This window comes from Seriola dumerili, unplaced genomic scaffold (genome assembly GCF_002260705.1).
Source record: "Seriola dumerili isolate Sdu_G_001 unplaced genomic scaffold, Sdu_1.0 BDQW01000219.1, whole genome shotgun sequence".
Taxonomy (NCBI): Eukaryota; Metazoa; Chordata; class Actinopteri; order Carangiformes; family Carangidae; genus Seriola; species Seriola dumerili.
The window spans coordinates 5,180,896-5,200,491 of NW_019174474.1; the positions used below are offsets into that span (position 1 = coordinate 5,180,896).

Here is a 19,596-nt window from a genome sequence, read left to right on the forward strand (position 1 = left end):
AGATTGAATGTTTTTTTTTTACATCAAAATCAATATCAGTAACTATTTTTGACAAAACCAAAACTTGACATATACAATATAGCAGGACAGAAAAGAGGAGCTTCAGTTTAGCACACTAGATGATTCGGCTCTGAGCTTCGTCCATTATAGTGACATTGTGACATCTATTGGTGGAAATGGAGAACTGCAAGGCTCTGCCATAATATAACAGTAGTGTGTGGAGGGGAAATAGGGGTACTTTAGGAGACTCAAGAGGTTCCTAACTAAATGATAATTGCTTTACAGCCTCTTGCTCTTCACAATAAAAGCTGCATTTGGTTGATTCCATTCTCATGTATCAGACGTCTGTGAGTTGTTAACAGCTCCATCACAGAGACAGAGATTACCTAACTACAGTAAACCTCTCTCATGGTTTGGTTTACAGAACAGTTCAAGGCTTAAAAGGGTTAAATTAACCAATATTTCACAAAATACAAAGATTAGAAAAATGTCCAAAATATAAATATAAATTTGTGCCACAAAATTTTGATAACTTAACATTACATCTCCAGGAAGACTCATACACATCAGATCTGAGTCACAAATTTATATTACTTTGTACAGAGTACAGTGGATAAAAAGATAATGATGGGAAACATCAGGAAAAGAAAAAATGGAATTTGATCTTAAACTTTCCTTAAAATAAAACCAAGATATAAACAACAGAACATCAATTTTCTCCTGAGAAATGTTTTCCAGTTTTACAGCAAATAACATGAATTCTTTTTGACTCAATAAACCTTTGCACATTTTAATACAATAACGGTACAGACAGTTGTGACACATAATCATTCCTTTGGAGGCTAATATCCTTGGAGAAAAGGCCAATAATGATTATCTTTGGTTTGATTGGTTGTCTTGTGCCAGCATCATCACTGCTGGCTCTAGAGGAAAACTAAGAGGCAAAGCACAACTACGTTTTACTGTTACACATTCAGCTCTCACTTTAAACTCTAAGCACGTTTCTACTTTTAAATAGATTTCTTTACTTTCCTATCTCCTATGTACAGTGTCAAACAAACCACTTTGAAATGAGCAAAGACCAAAAGACAATCATACATTTATAACACAGATCCTTCAGTTATGGATTTCATCAGCTGTTGTTCAATGCTTCTGAGGATGATAATCCTTAATGAAGTGCAGCCAAAGTTAACAAATTATTCCATTAACACATCTCCAGCAGAATTTGAACAATCTGATGTGAAAGAAGATCATTTTATATGTTATATATGCTTTAAATAAGCTATTTGTGCCCAAAAACACATCACATATAAAGGCACTAAAGGCCAAACTGGCACAGAATAAGGCCTCAACAAAATCCTTTGTGTTTACTTCTTTTTGTCTTTACAAAAAAAACCAAAAACATTCTTGGTCTGTTATTCAGACAGAAATGTAATAAAACAATGTTATCTTTGCCAGCAGAGGTGTTTCTTTTGCTCAGAGGAATGATAGATGAAACTCACTTGGTAAAGACATATACCATATACTTATGTAATCTTTGCCAAGCATCATTTAATGAAATCTCAATGGTCCTTCTCACATTTTTAGCTGGAATTTAACCAAATGACAACAAGAAATACTGTGAAAATAATTTGTGAAAAACAGCACAAAAACCTCCACTGACTTTTAGAAATGTCTCTTGCTTTAAGTACCACCAAGTAAGACACAAAATGTGTTTTTTACAGGCCACATAATCAGTTCCCCCGTTCACATCAACAATGAGGAAACAGGTTTAAATGTTTGGGTACCTCAGACTGGGCTGCATGTGTTTCTGTTAAGTTCTTAAACGCAACACAAGTCTTACATTGTACTGTCTTCATTTTGAACGAATCTTAAAGTTCAGTGAGAGTAAGATCAGTGACAACAAGTAACAACATGTCATTGCTAAAATTCTCTTAGTACAGTTAATCATCACATGTACCACTGATTCTTAACAGTTTAGATTTTATCTAGTATTCAGGTACTTTACAATTTAAACACAATAAAAATCTTTTATAAACCGTACAATGGAAAACATTGTAGAGTAAAGTAGAGTGAGGAGTATTACAAAATGCTGCATCATTTTCATTCAATTCTCCAGGTGCTGCCACTCTAGCTTGATTATACTACAACAGAATGACCATTTCAGGTGCTGCCACATTTTGCTTTCATCATATATGATGTTAATGAGTGGCAGTTTACTCCTACTTCTTTGGACACACGGATTGGAGTCACTGTTACATACTCATACACAGCACCTCTTCAACGGGAACACTGAACTGATGACAGATGACTGAATATGTAACCGATCAAGGTGTAGTGCAGCCATGACCCCAGCAGGGGGAGCCAGCAAACAAGATCAGTGTAGCAGGGGGAAGCTGGTCTCAGTCCAGTGCTTCAGTAAGCCAATGTGTTGGAAGTGAGTTGAAGATGCTGTTCAGTCTCTCAGTCCCTGTTGAGTCTCCACAGCGCAGCAGGTCTTTGTTGTGGACTGTCCCGGTCTCACGCGACCCTGCAGCCTGGCCCTTCGGTCCTGCGGTCTCTTAAGTTCTCACTATTATCAGTCTAAAAAAGAGAGTGGCTACAGCTGGTCAGACTCTTCTCTGGAGCTGGAACTCGGCTGTGTGCCCGAGGCCACAGTTCGCGGTGTAGAGGGTGCAGTGGGACATGCTGGAGGGCGGCTTGAAGGGTCTTGCGGGCCCTCGTATTGAGGCAGCTCGCCCTCTGATGGAAGCTCCCCATCAGGGAGGTATGGAGGAGGAGGGAGATCAAACCAGGGAGGCCGACTGGGGACAAACAGAAGAAAGAAATAGAGGAACGATATGATGTCAGGTTCATGAGGTATTGCATAAGGACTGAACAATGACTATATAACAGCAAAGACTGAGGACGTACCCCCCCTTTCTTAGAAAATAATCTGATTATATAAGAGCCTGTCATCATTTAAGGACACCTGTGACCCAGTGCAATTCTCATTTTTGCTTATTTGATTAAGTTATCTTCATTTAACCTTTTTCAGTCATGATTTTTTTTCCATTTGACTTCTTTCCCACTATATTATGATTCACTTTGCTACTCATTTTGAGTAACTCTGAACATGACAAAAGCAAGCATAGTGATGTTTTAAATAGGAATATCTTGCTCAACATCAATATTACTTAGATATTTTAGCAAATACTATGTGTTTCTGTTTTTTTAGTAACTTATGATGAGCTTTTTAAACAGCAGCATTCTTGTTTGTTAAATAAATGACTATATGAGTAAATGAGTAACTAATAGATTAGAGGATTAATTGATTGTGTTTGTGCTTTCCCTGCTGATATTTCAAATAGCATTCTTTACTATGTATGAAAATTAAATGTATGAGACAAATTAGCCAATGAGCGAATGAAATTACACTTTTATTATCTTGTATTAATATACTAAATTAGCTTATATTTTCTCGAGTTGTTATTTGCAACTTTCAACACCATGGTTTCTGCATTTGGTTTAGTCCTGGTTCACAGTGCAAATCTTTATGGCTATAGACAAAAGATTATTAACTTCCATACAGCTGTTAGAATCATTATTCCTTTCACCTGGCATCAAGAACAGCTTGAGAGTATGACGGAGGTGAGTCCATGGAGAGTCCGGAGCGATACAGGGTCCCAGACAGCAGCTGCAGTGCCTGAGGAGTTGAGCTGTATTGGCCCGCTGTGGTGGGGGAGCCGGGGGAGAGACCTGGACCTCCGGGATGTACGTGGCCACGGTCCAAGATGACCAGACGGGACAGCAGCAGGGGCTGGTGGTGGTGGTGGTGATGATGTGAGCTCCCTCTTACGCCTCTGGGCAGCAGGACGCTCCGCTTCCTCTGGTGATGCAGCACCAAGGCCAGCAATGCCACCACCAGGACGAAGATGACGGCGCTGCCGATGACGGCGTACGTGATGCTGGGGTAGTAGCGCAGACGGTAGTCCAGTGTCACAAAGTCCTGTCCAGGAGCTTCTGTAGGAGAGAGGAAGGAGATGACGAGCAAATTGATGATGGGATGATGCCGGAGCTTGGGGAAAAGAGTCAGTAGTGTGGGAGACACAGAGGGGAATGGAGGAAGGAAGCATGGAGACGGGGTAAACAATTTAACGGAACAGGAGGTTGAGGAAACAGAAGGATGAGTTGTGGAGTTGCAGAGCCAAGGGAATGAAGACGGGAGTGAAGTGGACGGTTATGAATATCAAGCAGTAAATTGTTTTCAGGTTCATTTTGAAATGTGTTCTGTGTGATTCAGCAGAGGCAGCCTCTCTTGGAGATGACAGCGCAACATAATAAGCAAAACAGCAAACAGACTCTCCCCAAGAGCTCCAGCATCTTGTACAGAGCAGAGGCTACTTTTGAAAAGTAGGAACCCAATTTAAAAGTAGGGACCCCACTCTTTATTATGAATAAAGAGAAAGAACAGAGAGGCTAAATAATTCTTTGTGAGGGCAAAACAGCTTACAGCAGCTTTAGATAAAACACGACTTGAGTTGCTCAGCGTTGAAGATGAGAGAAGGCAGAGGAACACCAGGGGCCGTCACAGATTACCATGTTTGTCACAGGGAAAGGGGGAGTCTGCAAACTACTTAGTAGTCCGGGGAATGTTCACGATGAGAGCTGTGGCCAGCAGTAAGAAACGCACAGCAGCCAACTCGCTGGCCTGAAATGAGGAAAGGGACTAGTGTAATGCCAGAGAGCACTGCATCTTATTATTCCAGATGGGATGAGGGAATAGCGCTTAAACATTTCCGCTGACTGATATTACAGTGTGAGAATTTCAATCAGGCACTCGGGGTGACGCTCATGTAAATGGTGTTTCAGCTGCTTACCGGCAGACAGTACTGTTGCACTAAAGAGAGAGGGAGGGAGAGTGGAAGGAATCCTATTTATTACGGATCTGCAGAGAGGATGTGCTAATGAGGAATGGGTTACATAAAAGTATTTTACAGTTGCTGTTTCACTTCAAATTACACTAATGCCTCTGGGGCCTATAAACATCAAACCTCTGTGTGCCTCATAAAAGGTTCAAAACACTCACTGAGACACTTTCTATGTTCTGTGTTTGAGGTTTTTGTGTTGCTCCTCAACACACTGTGTGTATTAAAGGCTAATATAGTTAAAAGAACTCACATCTCTGTCCACTAGCCATCACGCTGACAGTTGAGGATATTGCACAGAAAGCTTGCCAGGAAATGACCATTACGAGATATCTCGGGGTTGAATCAATAGTCTGAAAATGCTTCCATCTGTAAGGATTAGATCCCCTGAAACTGCAAAGCAGGCAAGCCTTTTTGGAGCTTTTTGAAGTATTCCAAGCTTACATAGACTTACAGGCTCTTGGGGGATATTGTGTTTAGCACAGAGATTCCCTCCACATGTACAAGCTAGAGCTACAGGGCTGCAGAGAATCAAACCGAACGTGTGCAAAAAGTCAACCAGTGTGACCATGTTAAAGGGAGTTACAGGTCTGATCTACATTGTCAAATAAAATGCCTATGAGAGGACACCCTATCTTTTTAATTCAGATTAAACAAGTGAGATAAAACATGTTATATAGTGAGCTCTAGAGGTGATTGTAAGCATATCTTGTCACCGTCTGACAGACTGAAGCTAGCTGTTTTCCCCTGTTTCCAGTCTTTATGCTAAGCTAAGCTATCCAGCTGCTTCATAATTAATGGACAGACATGAGGGTGGTATCAGTCTTCTTATCTATCTCTCAGGAGTTAAGTGTATTTCCCCAAATATCAAACTGTTCCTTTAAGAAGAAGGTGCTGGGGGTTAGAGAGATTTTAAAAGCTCAGTATTTGTCAGAGCATTTGTGTGGACAAACCAGCAAGCTATCATTAGAGGAGGAGTTTTTTTCAGCATGTTCTCTCTTTCTTCCAGACACCATGCTGCATGTTTCCCCTGTCTACCTGACCTTGAAGGCCTTGAGGAGTCTTCAGCCGTGTGTGTATGTGTGTGCACACACTGTTGAATTCCCAGCTTGGCAAACAGCCTATTTATGAACCAATGTGTAGTCAGGGGCCCTATGCCTTAATTAAATCTAATCTAATTCAGATGCTCCACCCGCCCACCGCCCCAACCAGGCACCGGCCAATAAAACAAGCCCCCTCGACCCCTCCCTTGTGATTTAAAATTGGCCAGTCTTTCATGCTACCAATTAATTATGAACTGGACTGTCAGCAGAGAAAGGCCAAAACAAAGAAGAATTATTTCCATAATTACCTAGTAAAAAAAAGCACAAATAAAGAGATCCCACCGCTGCCACCCTATGCTGCCTATCAGGTTTCAGTGCAGGCCTCTGGGAGCAGAGAGTAACACACACAAAAGGAACTCATAATGCTGTAACATTAACAATGGCAGCCTACTCGGTACATTAGCAATAGAGGCCTGAAAGGCTGTTTCAAATCACACAAGAGATGAAAAGACCGGGAGAAAAAGAGAAAGAGACCGAATCACACACCAGCACCTTATGGACACATGCACTCAGGATAAAACTATTAGTTTTCTATCTGCGAATCTTGGTGTTAGCTTTTAAAAGTAAATTTCATCTCTGTAAAGAATGGATTCACACATCAAAGTCCTGGATAGCTAAGCCAAGACCAGATGTTGTGTTTAAGTAACATCAAAGGAAAAAGGGGGAAAAAAAGTCACACACTCCAAAGTCTGATGCAGTCTTTTTATTTCAAATTCTATAGATTAACATTTCTGCACACTTCAAGATCAAAGAGAGTAATCTAACTTAGGTATAGGACAGATGATTCAAATCAATGAACTTGAATGCACTTTCAAACTTTTAATTTCAAACTCTTTTTGAAGCAGATCAATGATTCCCAACCAGGGGTACTTAATACCCCATAGGGTACTTTTGCAGTCGACAGAGGACTGGAGGAACTCCAAAGTCGAAAAAGCTAGCTAAAAGTTTCAACAGATAAATAAACTGTTGAAATAGTTAAAAACTTAAAGTAACAGATAAATGATTAATAAAACAAGATCAAGGATAATGGTTGAATTAGCTAAGAGAGTAAATAAATGGCTGTAGTAGCTAATTGATAAACAGATGACATAGTTATTAGACAAATGGTTACAATAGTTAGCTAAAAGCTTCTTTCACTAATAATGCAAGCTTGACCATATTGACCTAACATTGACTATTCAGTTATATGCAAAAAGATAACAGTATTGATATTTTAAACAATATGGGCATGGTCTAGCTAAATGACAGTGGGCTACTTTTGATGGCCTGACTTTGCCTTGAGTTTGAACCAAGTTGTTGAGGTTTTGCTACACTGTTGACTTTGCTGCTGTGATTTTGAAAGGAGGGACAAACAAGGTTGTGAATTGAGTCTATAACAATGTTCATTATTATGTAACTTTTCTAAAATACTAGCAGCGTGTGAGAGTTTTGGCTTTTGTTCTGTGGGCGGATCAGTGAAAGATAAAGGGAAATTACCAGGAATTTCAAAACATCTTGACGGGGGAAACATTACCCCACCCAGTATTTCTGGGTGAAGCTGCTTGTTAAAAAGGGGTCTGCACATAGATGCACTTGTGTTCCACATTAAAAACCTAACTCTGCAGTTCTCCCAGGGACGCTGGCACCTCTAACCGCACCCCTTCTATACTGTCTTCATAAACCTGCCATATGTGGAGGCTTGGGGAGGGGGGCAAGGTGCAGCCTTTCAACTAGGCCACTTTAATTACATGAGAGTGCCTCCTCTCCACATCTCTCCATCTCATCCTCTCCCCTCCCCTCCCCTCTCCTCCCCTCTCGCCTCCGCTCCACCACGGCTGGTGCCTTTTGTTTCCCCCTCTTGTTTCTCCTCTAATATCTCCCTCTCCCTCCCCCTCGGCTTTGTGCTTTCCAGAGCTCTTCCCTCTCCTCTCCTCCCTCTATCCCACTCTGCTCCCCTCTTGTTGGTAATTTACTGACATGGAGATGACATGTACCATGTCTTTATGATATACAACAACTGCACTCAGCCTGGATTATGCACTCAATAGAATGCTTATCAATGGCAGAAAAAAACCTATTGAATCTCTATTCAATCTTTCTCCACTTTCTCTTACTTTCATTTTGCACAATCCCATCCTGTTCCCTCTTTCACTGCCTTTCTTTCTCCAATAGTCTACCACTTTTTTTGCATTTCATTATCTCAAGCCTGCATCAATCTTATTACCCCTGCATGAGAGGAGAGAATTATAGGGACGCAGAGAGGTCAGGCAGCACAACAGTGGACAGATGAGAGGAGTTGAAGAGGATAAAGCTAGAAACAGATGTGGATGTCTAAAGGGAGAGGGAGCAAGGAGATGAATATTATGTCTTTTCAACTTACATGTGCATACTCCTCAATCGCAGACTAAAGACATTTAACTTCACACACGCTGTTCCAAACTAGCCTTAAATCTATTAAAAGAGGCTGAGTCACCCAGACCCCCTGCTGTATGCCTTCAGTACCAGAAATTCACTCTTTCTGCCTACATCCCGTTTAGTGTTGCTCTCTTCTCTTCTTGTGCCATCTTTTGTAAACCTGGAAACAAATCCTCATTTTTTTTGACAGTTTCCTTTTTTCTTCTACTTCTGTGTGAAATAAAAGGAGCTAAACGTAGTTCTGTGGTTGTCAGGGTGTAGCGAGGTCATACCAGGCAAAAATGTAATTTTGAAACAGTGTGTGGCAACTACATGATGTAGTTTGTCCACTGTGGAACTGTGTACATGTCTTCATCTTTAAGTCACAGTGAAACAGAATAGAGCATCTTGGTTATGGTGTATGCCAATGTCAAAAAACAAATACATCATTATCTGTGTTTTTTGTTGTTGTTGATATTGTTATTCGCCTTTAAGATCCCTGGCAACTGTCTTAAAAATCCAAGTAGTATCTTACTCAAATTATTCAATTAAATAACTGTATCTATTTTTTTATTCCTCATGAGACTGTCCACATGATAATATCTAAATTACTGTCTCTACATACATAACTAAATATTTGTGTGTGTGTGCGTGTGTGTTTTACTCATTGATACTAACTTAGAAAACACCACCTTCTAAAGACTACCCCAAGATTACATTACACAGCCCATGAGCAACAGGAGAGGAAGCTTTCACATCACAATAGATCTGAGTTGAAGTCAAGTGAAAACAGAAATCCATTGAATCCACTGAGAGACACAGACCAAGATGAGACAGAACACTGGTGCACACATACGCGCCCCACTAACACAGAAAACTGTATGCAGCAACTGAAGCAAAGTGAGGGCCGATGTTAGTGCACAATAGGCTATTGAGCATGTAGTGATTAAAACAAGCTCTGAAGCACTCCTTTGTCTGTCTTTAATCAAACTATGCCGCAGATCAACAGCAAACATGCCATTAGGTTGCTGAGATACAAGCTTTTTCTTTTCTTTTTTTAAATGGGGCGCATTCCTTTATCCTGATTGGCTACCTGCCACTGAATATGCTAACTAACAACTGTCAGAATACGCTTATTCAAAGATGAATGAGCAAAATAAAATGAAAAGAAATCGGGCTAATAAAAGACTCCACATATCTTAATTGCCACACTTAAAGCGCCTCTGAATAAAGGGAATGGAGATATTTCCCCCCTCTGGCTCATTCCTGGGGGAAAAGATAGGGGCTGCACAGATGTGCTGTACTTTCCCTATGCACTGAAGGCTCATTTCACATTCACAAAGTGCCATCTTTAAAAAAAAGTCCAAAGTGAGGAGGTGGGGTGGGGTGGGCGAAATAATCATTCCCTGGCTTCAGCATTTGCTGCTACGTGTCGAGTGTGGTTGTCTTCAGCTGATGGAGGTTGGTCACAGCACACGCTTCCCCTTATTGCAGAGTCACTTTGTCTGACGTTAATTACAGGTGTGGGGCTGCTGGATCATTTGGCAGATTTAGCAGCCCTGTTGCCACAGCTACGCCCACAACGACAGAGTGATAAAATGAGGTGCAGAACCAGTGACAGCACATTAAGTTCCATATAGATGACGGGAACATGAGAAGAGAAGAGAAGAAAAGAGAAGAGAAGAGAAGAGAAGAGAAGAGAACCACTAGGGGGCAGACAGTTCACATTTTTACTTGGTCACATATATATATATATATATATATATATATATATACACACACACACACACACACACATACACACTTCATCTGTTAGTATTGGGCGGGCATCCAGAGCAGGGGGGAGGGTGTGTATTGAGTTGAGTGTTGTGTTGCGTTGGGGGCCATCTGGCTTCAAACATACCCACAAAGAGATGCACACATGTGTAATTAACATACAGTCACACAGAGAGTGCACGCCTGCTAGGCACATAGATTCATGAACATACCTTACAGTAAGTTCAAAGGTAAAGTTCAAACACACTCACACACGGACTGCTTTCTGATGCTCACACACGTAAAAACAGCAATACAAACAAAATCCCAGAGATCCTTTCATCCTGGTCCAGAGTGAGCTAACTAAACCCATGCCACATGGTGGAGGAATCTGAAAAAAAATTGTGGGGGTGGGGGACTACAAACGGCAACTTGTGGGTTGTTTGGAGCACTCTACTCACTTCAGACTCCAATACCAGAGAGTGGAATCAAGATGGTGAAAAACAAACTCTTAAAAGTGACTGTGGTGGTTGTGGTCGCAATAAACTTTGCTAAAAAGGATTATAAGACTGAAACTATCCCACTTTTACTGTCTTTCTGACCCAATTTACACCTGCTATGAAACCTGAGTCTGCATCCGGAATATAACACACTCACTCCACTGCATTTACTCCTGGCAATTTTTCCCTTTCTTCTTGCCTGCATTCTGCCTGCATTGCGATTTGGTCACATTTTTTATGCACACTATGCAAAGCAGGTGAGTGGGTGAGGAGGCAGGAGGTTCATCTATTGTCAACAAAAAACATGCAGGTGAGGTGGGGATACTGTACAGACCTTCTCTACAGGAGGTATGTGAAAACAAAAAGGTGATTGTTACAGCAATTGCTTTTTGCCACATCTGTGAATGTTTCATTGTTTTCTTGTTGATTTTGGAGATGAGAATTGTGCTTTTTTTTTCTTTTCTTAGTGAATCATCTTGGCTAGTAGCAGATCAAGAGCCAGCAGTGATTTCACTTCCAACCCATGAGTGGACACTGTCTACTGCAATCCAATCAGTCTGCCAGCCTGATCAACACCAGAGGTGGTCTGTCTCCCACAGTCACATTCTGATAGTGTTCAAGCACCTTCCATTAACATCCAATCTTCTTTACCTAGATAAGACGCCCAGATACAGATCAAACTTTAATTCCACGCATAAATGGAGTCCATGCCTCACCTCTATCCCCGCTCGCATGTTTTCACTATTGCACCTGAGATGTATGGTGTTTGTTTGTGTGCTGTATCTTACAGATGAGACCAGCAGTAACTCAGGGAACACTGATAAATGGCTTTTGATGCAGGCATCCCTCCTAAGAACCTGTGAAACATTAAGGTGTATTTTATATAACAGAGACCTTGAAACATTTGAAGTTTTCACCACATTTGACCAAAGTCTGTACAGGTCCAGTGTCCTCCCATTGAGGACAGTGGATTTTTCATTAGGTGGCTGCTTGCTTGACACAATGTATTTGCGGCAAATGAAATACTTTATCGCTCTGACCTACACCCAATGCCAGAGCCTTTTGAGCAATTGCCTTCATGCAATCATTTCAGGCTGCCAACATTTTTAAACCAAAGGACTGAGAGCTTCATTTATTGTGGCTGGTTTTAAAATTCAACTGAACTGTTTGAACTTTAATTCAGCATTTTCGTCTACATCCTAGGCCTTTACTCTCTTGAGACCTTAGGAATTGCACCCTTCACTTTAGCGTGTGATCACCCTGTCCTCTGTTATGTGTTATTGTTTTTATAAATCCTTGCTGCCAACAAACTTCCCCCTGGTGGGACATGAAAGATTGATTGATTGAAAGCTGCTCTGCCAAGCAACGCTGGGAAGCAAAGCATGTTAACTGCTCTACGACAGGACTGTTCCAGATCCCTTCGGCATCCTAGTATTAATATTCATGTCCCATGCTGTCACCCTGTTCCTGTTGCTGTGCCCTGTCATGTACTATATGTCTGTTCTCGTTAGCATGCACAAAGAAAGAAGGCATTAATGGGCAGGCTCTATGTGTGTGTGTAGTACTGTATAAGCCTGCCTATCTTTTTTCTCATTAAGAACTTCTGCATGTCTCTATGGCTTCTTCCAAGAAACCATAAAGTATATTTCTGTTGTACTCATGTGTTTTTGTCTGTCTCCATTTCTGTCCTTCAGTCTGCATATCCCTCAGTATGTACTGTATGTGTGTGTGTGTGGCGCTTTGGGGAAGGGAAGTTTTCATGCTTCATCGGGCCTCTATTTGCCTGTCCTGTAATAACTTGTCCGCTCCATTGCTTGCCACTATCAGACCCCCCCATAACACTCAGTCACAGCTTACTGTGGGCGGCCAGAGGAGTGGAAGGGAGGTGGGTTAGAGTTAATGGATGACTTCAGCATCTGGAGAACATCCACGGGAGAGGACAAAGAGGAAGAAGCAGAAAGGAGGGACAGTGGGAAAGACAGGACGTGCGAGGTTGAAGGGCAGGTGAGAGAAAGACGAGTGACTGATAAATAGTGACTGTAAAATAATAGAGAGCAAGGTTAGGGTTAAGAAAGTAGCATGGCTGATGAATGAAGTGAGATATACTACTCTAAGTATTTTTAATAGCAACACTGATTTAATAACCAATAACAATACAAATTACTACTACTGCTTTACCTCTTGTTTCTCTAACCATAAATGTTTTATTTCTATTGGTGATTATGTTTCATCCCCCACCATAGTACATTCTGGGGTGCCCCTGGGCTCCATTTTGGGACCAATTCTTTTTTTCCTTTTATATTATATACATTAACTACTATTTCTATGCTGATGATACTCTGATATATGTACCGGTAAAGCCTGAAAACCCCACTAGCTTGTCCACCATAAAAGAGTGTCTATTTGACATGAAAAACTGGATGTCTGTTAACTCCCTTCAGATACATCCAGCAAAAAAAAATTAGAATATTATCAGTGGCCCTGACAATGTGCATATAGATATAAAATCCTCACTCTGCCTCTTTTCTGTCAGCAACTTAGGTGTCTTATTTAATACCAACCTTAATTTTGAGACTCACGTCACTAAGTACAATATTTGATTTTCATTTTTGTATGGAGCTACATTCTTAAGTTGTAAACTGAGGGGGCATACTGTTCGTGTATTTTTATTGGTTCATGCACATGTGGGGAATACTCTAAGGTATGTTCATGAATAAAAGGCTTCAGACGCCAGTGAAAAAATGGGCTATGAATATCACTTTTGCTTGTGTATCACAGAGAATCAGACTCAGTAGGAGCTGCAGCAAAAAAGACGTGTCACTCATTGTTCGATTTGTAACAGGTTATGTACTTCAGCGGTGGCGCACAAGTGGGAGTTTCAGTTCAGCTCTTTCTTTTTTAGAAACCCTTTCATTGGAGTAGCATAGTGGTGAAGGGTGGGCTATTTTTTTTCCTGGAGGAAAAGGAAGAAGAGGGAGGGTGAGAGGTTGCTCGGGATTGTTGAAAGGCTTTAACTACTAGCCCGTCCCACCAAACCTGACGGGTGCGGTCACCATGGCAACTGTTCTTTGGGGCTGAAAGGTGGGTTAGGAGAGTGGACACAAACAGAACTCACATACGCCTGACACATGCGCACACACAGATAGCGCCCAAAGCCTGGATGTGATAGAGATGAGTGATAAGACTGTGGAGATTAAGAGTCTTATTCAGGCCTGTGTGCAGGGATGGGATCTGCAGGCAAGAACCAGGCCCCCTCAGGAGGGACAGGAGACTATTATAAACCGTAGCCTGCAGCTAGACCGACAAAACAGCAGGCAGGATGACATGCAGGAGACACAGAGGACATGCAGACTCATCTGACAGCCTGAGTGACAGTAGGATGATATAGGAGGACTGACTGTTGAGAGAGAATTGGTTTTAGTGACTTATAAAACTTTCATACAACACAGAAGTAGCACTATTTGGGGTTGGATGTTGAAGAAGAGTGCTAGCTAGGATGTTCATTAAGCTCAAATGTGAAAATTCAGAATGCGAATCACTTACAAAATGGATGTACTTTTTTTTCTTTGTTGAAATATATTCCTGCCACAAAAATGATCTAACACCCTAAAGTAGGCCATAATCTGTCAAAATCTGTGAGAACAGAATTATGGGAGCACAGTGCTGAATCCAAATGCCCTGCTTTCACATTTATCTGCTGTTTGTCCTAGAGGACACGATTGATACACAGGTATTTTGTAGGGACTGTGGATGGGCATCTTTCACCAAGTAAAACACCATATTTTCTTTCCATTACCTTTGGTGTCTAATATGAAGATTTATTAGAAGTCAGATACAAGGTCAAATAAGAAGTTAAATGGTGCCAGAGGCAGCCTGACCAAAAAAATATGATGAAAGAGATTGTTTGATGCAGAGGAGGATAAGGCTGAGCTCATCAGCTAATGATGCCGTCACATGGTTATTTGGAGACTATTTTAGAAGCACACAGTAAAAGAGAAAGACTATTTAAAACTAAGCCCAATTACTGAGAGTCTGGCAGGAGCAGCAGGGTGTTAGTGCTCTCACAGTTGTAGTCTTGTAATAACTGGGTAATACAGTAGTGAGGACTGCACAGCACTACGAGCATCCTACATCTTCTCTGTTCTTGCTGTACTCACTCTTTATCAATGACATTGTTCCTTATTTCCCAATTCTTATGTTGCTCACTCACACTCATTTCTTTGTTCTCCTTACCATTAATTTAAGTCTCACTGTCAGCCAGCATCTTTGTTTCATAGCTCTTCAAAGCTCTCAGAGGTCTGTGTGTCATCACGCGCTTCGACTGAAAGGATTTTCCAACTTGAAAAATGTGCTCCTGTCCTAAACCAACAACTTAGTACGCACCTTTTCTGAGAATGGGAAAAAAATCATCAGTGTTGAACAGTGTTGAATTCAAAGTATCACATTAGTGGTTTTGAGTGTTTGAAGTCATTATCTACTATTAGCGCTTATTACCAAATATTTTTCAAAACATACAAAGTTTCAGAATAATTTCTGCTTCTTTGAGTTTCATTCTTGTTACTGCTGAGAATAAACTTGTGGAGACAGAAAGCTTATTTGAAATTGTTAATCCATCATAATGAACCCTCCCTTTGCTTAGTCATTGCTTGCTATTGTTGCATGGTGATTTAACTGTACTTGGGGAATGTTTTGAAACTTCCTCTCTAGAGCTGCATTAAAGGATTTACTTCATTGAATCATTCATCCTGTTCATACTGGCCATTAAAAGAGCTCTTCTTATGTGATGAGGGACAAAATGCACAGCCCTCGTTTTGTGCAAAAAGAAATTTCTGTCCAACATTTATCTGAAGCTTATTACAGTCTTACAGTCTTTTTAGTGTTAAATTCCTCTTAATGTTTCCCTGGACTGTGTTTCTCCTCTGAGCTGAAGTAAACAAAAAGAGAATTTTGCACTAAAAAGACTCTAACTTTGGAAGATATCCACATGGCTTTGCATAGAAGGAGGGCTGCAGATTTGTTCCCCCATCACTTACATTTCAAACACATTAGGATGAGATCTTTTAATGGCAAGCATTAATTGGAAGAATGATTGCAGCGAGAAAAAAGCTGCTTTAATGTTCATGTGGGCACCTGAATTTTGTTATGAGACTTCAAAAAAATTTGAAACGTGACAGGCATTTATATTCTGTGCTGTTGGGAGGCAAAGCCTGGAAGAATCCTATAGAGATAACATGAAAAGGAACATTTCTCACTTCTCCCATTAAAACATTTGCATTTCAGTCGCTAATTCTCAAATCCCCAATGTCATAGCGTCCTAGAATGCACAAATAAGGAAGGATGGTGTGCAGGACAAATTCTACAGATTGGAAAAACATCTATCCTATCTAAAAAAAAAACTTGCTGCACATACTGTAGCTGTCAGTGGTGTTACAATATCCTTGTGTATGTGTGAGTTAGACTGTGAGTGCTTAGCCAAACCCCCACTAGCGATCAAACTAGTGCATGGTTATTGTTGTTTGCTTTCAGGTGATTGTGCGAATGTCGAGTGTAGATGTCAGCTTTATTGATCACACAAGTGGCAGTTAAAACATCAGTCATTCCCCAAGCTGCAACTCACACAGAACCGGCCCAAGCCTTTATGGGGCCCTAAGCAGAATTTAATTTGGCCAAGGGCGTAGGTATGGTCTCAACATTGGTAGGGATGCAACAATCCCGCCACCCGTCCAAAACATAGAGATTGAGTTTTTAATGCCGTCAACCAAACAGTTTATTAACATACAAGATCTGAATTTAAATTTAGAAATGCCCATACCCAAATGTAATATACAGTATGTACATGTGTTGAATCTGCATATATGTACACATGAAGTAAAATAATACTTGTATATAAAGTATAGCCTATTTATGTAAATATTACGTGTGAAACCTGTTAGAAATTGGATCAATAACTTATATTGTCATATATGTCTAGCTAATAGAAACATGTATTTTAGTAGGTCTGTTTATATTGTAGGTATATACCATAGACATATGTTGCATAAACAGGGAGAACACGTAAACTCCACACAGAAAGGCCCTATGGCCGGGATTCAAACCCACAACCTTCGCAGTTTGAGGCAACAGTTTTATCCACTGTACCACCATGTTATAATAATGGTAGAAAACATCATAGTATAGTATGGCATAAAAAACGTCATAGTATAGTGAGTCAAAAAAATATCATCCCTGGTGGCCACAGGGGCCCTAAGCAGCTGCTTAGTTCGGATATGCCTTGGTCTGGCCTTGCACTCACAGTTTCACCTGCTGAGTTTGTCCCAAAGTGCCCTGGTGGCAGGCAGGGCTACAGAGGAGGTTTAAGCTGGTTAAAAGAGGCTGCTGTGGTGCAGCTTATTGTATCAGTGTTGAAATGATGACATGTAAAGATGCACTGTCTTTTTAAAAAAAAAAAAAAATATCTATACAGCATTGGATTCTGTTAAAAAATAATCCATTTGTAAGCATTAGTTGACATCTTTTTTTCTGCTTGTATAGAAAGTTGCAATACTTTGAGCTGCGAGTTAAAATCCAATTATTTTCATATCGTTCAGAGTAAATTAATGTAACCGCATTTCGGGATGTGTCAAAAGCAGAGCACTTAATGTTCCCATTCCAAATACACAGATAATGTGTTCTGAGAGAGCAGTAACATGGAATAAAAAAGTTAAGACAAATTTCTATACAGGATTTTCATAGTACTATAAGTAAATGCTGCAGCACTCTGAAGTTTATCTTTGACGGCAACTGTGCACTCACAAGTACCACACACACTCACAAACACACACACACACGAGAACCTGCGTGAGCACACAAGCAGTACATTCCTCTTGGTAACCTTATCTACTGAGAAACGGTGGTGACAGGAGACTGTGTTTCAGTGAGTGAGGTTCCAGTTGAAAGCACTTGATTTAGTTATCAGCGCAGATATGATAGTGACACAGACAGGATTAATTAAAGTGTGTAGAGATCACTTTCTTAATTACAATGTAGAAAATGGACAGTTATAGAATAATTTCAGCTATTTTCTACCAGGATTAATTTCCCAAAATGTTAGCACTTCAATCACTGAAGAGTTTACCATACATGTAGCTCATACCCGCCAGCGGCAGATTTTAAGGTTGACTGCCGCTTTCATATATTGCTGCATAATCTGGCCTGTTTAGTACTATGGGTAAGGAGATAAAAAAGAAGATGGAAATGAAAAACACAAACAGGCAAAACCTTGGTTTAGTAATCTGTGTACACGGTATATGTGTGCATCCATTAGTATGCACAAGGGCCAGGAAATGACATTCAAGGCCAAAGGGCAGCATTGACAGCCTGCTCAAGACTTATCTGTTAAAGGTACAGTGAGCAGCAGCTCCCCCGCCCCCACACCGCAGGCCCACTTTATCCTGGCAGCCCACGCTACAATAAGTCTGAGCTCAGAGGGGAGAGGGGCAAAGGGAAGTCAGGCCAGGATCTGGCTTCAGATCAAGTGGGATAAACCTTGCAAAGACACACACATATGAACACATACAATACATATGGCAGAGACACACACACACACACACACGCACGCACGCAAACATATGACAAAATGTCTGCAATGAGCATGAATGTCTTTTGCAGCCATGCATACACACGCATGCGCACACACACACAAAATATCAGTGCCCACTTACAATGCCTGTCTTCCCTTGGCTGTGCTTCTGCCCCATTCTTCTCCTGGTAAAGAAACAGAGCAAGACCCCTGATGCTTATTCCACCATCTAATCCCTTCTCCTGAACAATAGACCTGGTCAGGCTGGTGGAAGCATAAGGAGCCGCTGCGTCTTTTATCACAGTCAAACAACAGAACAACACAGCCCATCGCTGAAGGTCCATGGCTCCTGCGCATATCTCTGTGTTCAGCTAGAGTGGAATCAATGGGCTCTGTCTGAGTGATAAGAAGTGGAGCATGATGGTCAGTTGTGCAGCTTGTACATATTTACTCTTGAGTGTGACAGCTAGGGTTGAGGAAGCATGGAAAGATTGGGGATCAGGGCCTAAAGGGAGGCTGGTACCTGGAGGTCAGAGATAAGGCTGGTCCCAGAGCGTTGTCTGAGATAAGTATTTGAAGTCATGACCTTTTACGTATGGGAGGGCAAGGTGGAGCCGATCTGTGAAGAACACTGTGCGGTCTGCACGAACAATTAGGAGCCGGAGGGGACATAACAAAATCTCCGCAGGAACCTTAGTTTGCCTCACCAGAAGGCATGCTAAGTATATGTGGCAAAGTGGCGGTCATAGGATGAGTTTGTTGCCGAACAACACCACCTGGGGAATTGCACTCCAGGAAATAATAACAAATATTTATAAACAAAAGCTAAAAGCTACGTAAGTTCGTAATCACCACGGGGCAAAAGACAATGTTCATAATACAAACTTTATAAAACAATGATTACTAAAAGAATGTTCCATAAATGCTGTCTAAAGCATATAATGTTAGACACAGGGCCAAAGGAGAAGGGGGAATGGACAGTGCTGGGTTACCTCGGCGGCCCGAAACCAATGAGGGAGGGGGGAAACTAAAACACCTGTGACACTGCACACACACAAACTGAAAACGTGAAGAACCACCACCAGGGATTGGGTAGCCACCCGGAGCCCACAGCACCTGTCCACAGGGAGAGAAAGAACAATAAAATGGCCACACCTTACCACTACACACACACACACACACACACACACCAAACAATAAGTAATAAAGTAAATAACAAAATAATCTAACTTCTCAAATATAATATGACAGGCAATTAACAATCTACAAAAGAAATCAAACTCAGTGAAACGGTACTCAAATGAATAATCGTCTTAACAAAACAAAAAGAATTAAATCTCAAATAGAATACAAACAACAATACAAAAGAAATCAAATGAAATTAAATCAATGTTCAAAAT

General features: G+C 41.0%; 1 protein-coding gene across 3 annotated transcripts in view; it reads right to left on the reverse strand.

Annotated features, from left to right (window-relative positions):
- Nucleotides 1–551: 551 nt before the first annotated feature.
- Nucleotides 552–19,596, reverse strand: part of ldlrad3 (low density lipoprotein receptor class A domain containing 3) — a 75,696-nt gene continuing 56,651 nt past the window's right edge. For 2 of the 3 annotated variants that reach the window (XM_022754485.1, XM_022754484.1), the window contains exons 5-6: nucleotides 3,597–4,002; nucleotides 552–2,804 (exon numbers count right to left, since the gene is read on the reverse strand). In XM_022754485.1, coding sequence (XP_022610206.1) covers nucleotides 2,600–2,804; nucleotides 3,597–4,002 — 611 coding nt within the window. In that variant the 3' untranslated portion in view covers nucleotides 552–2,599. The remainder of the gene's footprint in view (nucleotides 2,805–3,596; nucleotides 4,003–19,596) is intronic. The other variant, XM_022754486.1, reaches the window with a different exon arrangement.